General features: G+C 44.5%; 1 protein-coding gene across 6 annotated transcripts; it reads left to right on the top strand.

Annotated features, from left to right (window-relative positions):
- The first annotated feature begins 498 nt into the window (after positions 1–498).
- Positions 499–3,556, top strand: LOC123412426 (glutamate receptor 2.5-like). 6 transcript variants are annotated; one of them, XM_045105372.1, is made up of 6 exons: positions 499–810; positions 1,668–1,930; positions 2,016–2,331; positions 2,432–2,844; positions 2,950–3,145; positions 3,229–3,321. In XM_045105372.1, coding segments are annotated over exons 1-6 (1,308 nt in total). In that variant the 5' UTR covers positions 499–692; the 3' UTR covers positions 3,231–3,321. The 6 variants fall into 6 exon arrangements, with proteins under 6 accessions (XP_044961307.1, XP_044961302.1, XP_044961301.1 ...); XM_045105368.1 differs by having other exon boundaries at positions 527–810; positions 2,950–3,141; positions 3,229–3,556; XM_045105371.1 differs by adding an exon at positions 932–1,003 and having other exon boundaries at positions 718–810; positions 2,950–3,556.
- Positions 3,557–4,156: the final 600 nt, after the last annotated feature.

Below are 4,156 nucleotides of genomic sequence, written 5' to 3'. Positions count from 1 at the left end.
GGCTACGGACTCTTCCATAACTTCTCCTCACCGTTCCCTGATTTTCATTCGGGTGGGGCCAGCTCTCACCCTTAATCCAATTAAAACATGCCAACTCAAGAATCAGCCTGTAAACTTAAGTAAACATCCGTAGGTGTAGCATTTCTCTTTTTTACCTCATAAGAAAACGGATAAAATAATCATGTCTCTTGCGAAAGCAAAACCATACCTTTCGAGAAAGAAAAAAACAAATTTTTTCGCACAAAATTGTTTTGTTAAAAAACATGAAAAAGCTAAGAAAGACAAGTGGAAAATCAGAAAGCCGAAAACCATGAAAATATCCATCTAAAAAGCCGAAAAATGTAAGAAAAAATAAATAAATAAATTCAGAGAAAACATCCAAAACGCGGCATGTGATGATGGGTGAGAACACGTCAAATTGGATCGTCTAAGAATGGCATTGGAAGGCTATGGAAAGAGTGCTCCTCAATTAGTCGCTATCCAGTTATATTATTTTGATTCAGTTTTGTCTCGGAGGTGTTTTTGGGCCTAGTCCATGGTACCCATATGGGAATTGAGCATAAGCACGTAGGGCATTTTGGCCCTAAACCAAACGCATCCCAAGATCCCCGGCCGCTATCTTCAGCCGACCAGCGCCACTGCGCGGCGCAACGGCGGCGAGGTCGCTGTTCGTCGGAATAAGCATGTAGACGATGGCGGGGATTGCTGTTGCCAATGGGGCAGAAGGTGGGGGCTACCTTCTTCCAGGTAGATGCAGCGCAGGCCCCTCGCCGGTCGCCGCACCTGCGGCTGGCAACCTCCCCAACCTAGGTGAGGAACTCCGAACCAAACCCGATTCCAAATAAGGCCGAGAAGGTTCGCTGTTGTGAATGCGGAGGTCTTGTCCAGTTGGCCTTCATCTCATAATAGATTTATTTGTCGATGTGTGAAGAATTTCTGCAACTGTTACTCTGCTAAACAAGGGGATCGATGTGGATATTGTAGTACAAACTGGCTGGGAAAGGTAACCGTTTAATCCCACACATTTGAGCATAAGTTGTGCATACCTGAGATTTGATGGAACCTATAACATGTCTATGATTTTGCTCTTAATAAGTGGTCGACTGTAGTTCAAGTCTATCGGTTAAAAAGAGCATGTTTCCCCCTTTTTTCTGTTCTGCCATTACAAAAAAAAAAAAATCTGCTATAACACCCCTGTTAGACGGACAATATCCACCATTGCAGATCGTCGAGGTGGAGAGTAGATACTATCTGTGGTCAACATTTATTTTACACTGCATTCTATTACCCGTTTTGTACCACTTTGAGTTGATGTTAAGCCATTTTTATTTCCGGTCTGTACCAGGCATTAAACAGGCTTGTGTTTTATACATGTACAAGCACGTATAGGACCAGTAGGAAAGCATGCAAGATAAAACTATATATCCAAACACCAACGCGAGAACCATGTTAATATTGCATATCACATAAAAAACATGTGATTTTCACTCTAGTGTGCGAAGAAGTGCAAAGTTATATTCTGGTTACCGTTAACTTGAACATTCTGATGTTAGTCATTGTGAAGCAATTAGTTTTATTGTTGTGCTATGAAACTCTCTATTTTCCCATACAACTCGAGAACATCGTCTTGGCAGTCGGATAAGATACTAATACTTGCATTTGTCCAGAAATTGGGAGAATGAACGGCAGAATACTATTGGGAAAAGACACAGGAGCTTTGACAAGAGGCTATGTGAAAAAACTCAAGATTGCTGTGCCTGAGAAACCGGGTTTTAAAGCTTTTGTGAATGCAACCGCTCATGAAGTCAGTGGTTATTGCATTGATATCTTTGAGGCTGCTGCGAAGTATCTACCACATGCTCTTCATTATGAGTTTGTCGTTGTTGATGGTTCTTCTTATGACCAAATAGTACGCAATGTGTCTTTGGGGGTGAGCCTTGCTCCTTTCACTCGCATGCCATTTCTGCATTTCGTGAGAATCACATAACATTGTACTTTTTGGTTCTTACGGCCAGATCTACGATGCAGTAGTGGGTGACATAACTATAACCCCTGAGCGAGCTGTTGACGTGGAGTTCACGATGCCATTCACTGAGTCGGGTGTGTCACTGCTTGTGCTCAACAAGAATGACTCCGAGCCAACAATTGAATGGGTGTTCTTAAAGGCACTAACGATGGAACTTTGGTTAGCACTCGTGGGTGGCTTCTTCTTCACTGGACTAGTTGTGTGGATTATCGAATGGCCCAGAAACCCGGAGTACCAAGGATCAAGTTTGAGACAGTGCAGCACTGCTCTCTACTTTTCTTTCTCGACTTTGACATTCTCTCATGGTTAGTAGGCCTAAACTCGCTCACAATACTTGATGCATTATAAGTGATTACATTATGTCCGGAATACTATAATTTATTGATTATCGTAATATCTACACAGGTCAAATTATCAGAAGCCCCTTGTCAAAAATCGTTGTGGTGATATGGTGCTTTGTTGTGCTAGTTATAGTGCAGAGCTACACAGCTAGCTTATCATCCATTCTCACTGCAAAGAGGCTCCGGCCCTACGTGACAGATCTTGACCAACTTCGGTCAAATGGTGATTATATTGGTTACCAATCTGGATCATTTGTACATTCTGTCTTGAAAAACCAAGGCTTCAATGTAAATAGGTTAATTGCTTATAAGAATAAAGTGGAATATGCTAAAGCTTTGAGGAAGGGGTCAAAAAATGGAGGTGTCTCGGCTATCGTGGATGAGATCCCCTATATAACCTGGTTTCTCTCTGACCCTAAATACCACAATGAATTCCAGATGGTTAGTTCCATATACAAGACACCTGGGCTTGGTTTCGTAAGCTTCTCACTCTAGCGCTTAAGTAGATTCACTCCGCATCCTTATAACAGCTACACTGACAAAACAATATTGTCTAACCAGCATCATATTTTTTGTTTTCAGGTGTTTCCTCAAGAGTCTCCGTTGGTGCATAATCTTTCGGCTGCCATCCTGGAACTGACATTTGGGGCTGAGGGTAGACAAATTGAAGCGAAATGGTTAGGCACAGCGACACCACTGCCGAGCTATGGCATCCCCAACACAGACGTGACACCCATCACCTTGCGAAATTTCTCTGGTCTCTTCATCATCACTGTATGTATGTCAGCTCTCATGCTATTGATAAGCATTGCCAAGTCAGTTCATGCCAAATACACCAAAGTGAGCGATTCTGATATGCAGAGTGCTGATGGAGATGGTGGAAGTGAAGGCCACGGAGGATCTGGTCCACTGCAGAACAGCATGGGCGATGGGTCTATGGCTGAGCAACCCAACCATGAAGCCAGAAATGAGGATCCTCCGGGTGTTAATGGGATCGGAGAAAGTCCTGGTGATGTAGAGCCCAATGGCTCTCTGCCCGAGCATGCCATCTTAATCGAGATGAACACCCGATGAGATGCCGACAACTGTTCTGCATAGCGCTGTGACATCCTCAGCTTTTGCTATAGTAATGTATGTAATTAAGCTATAGTGATCCCATGCTAATGATGCTACGTCATTGTAATTTCAATCGTTGTTCGCGTGTCAGTCGGAACCGAGTCAAATTCAAAATTAAAAAAAAAAGTCGAATGAGAAAAGTTTTCGAATGTTAAAATAAAAATGTCGGATGAGTTACATATATTCTTTAATAATTTATAGAATGAAATTGGGCATTTTTGAAATTATTTAAAACCCCTAAATTTAAAACAGAAACTATATTAAAAAATAATAATAACAAAAAAAAGCCCAAAGACCCCGGCCTAACTGGGCCAAGTGGCCCAGCCGGTCACACCCCGGCCCAACTCGCCAGGGGGTATAAAGCCCCCTGGGAAAACCCTAACTGCTTCCACCCAGTCCCACATCGTGCCGCCAGGAACCCACGAGGGATCGAGCGCCCTGGCTTGATCTCCTCGGCCCCCCCCCACTCCCTCGATCCCTCGTTGCCCACCAAGACCTCTCGTCAGCCAGATCCCACGAGGGGATCAGGCCTCCCCTCGTCACCCTCCCCTCCCCAGATCGCCCTCGCCCCATCCCACCTGGATCCCGCAGCGCCCGAGCCCCTCCCGTCACCCCGCTCCTCTCATCTCGCCTCGCGTCGCCGCCTCCCCTCTCGCAGCTCACCGGCCAGCGC

Source organism: Hordeum vulgare, chromosome 7H, assembly GCF_904849725.1.
Source record: "Hordeum vulgare subsp. vulgare chromosome 7H, MorexV3_pseudomolecules_assembly, whole genome shotgun sequence".
Taxonomy (NCBI): Eukaryota; Viridiplantae; Streptophyta; class Magnoliopsida; order Poales; family Poaceae; genus Hordeum; species Hordeum vulgare.
This window is presented reverse-complemented; position numbering and strand designations above follow the sequence as displayed.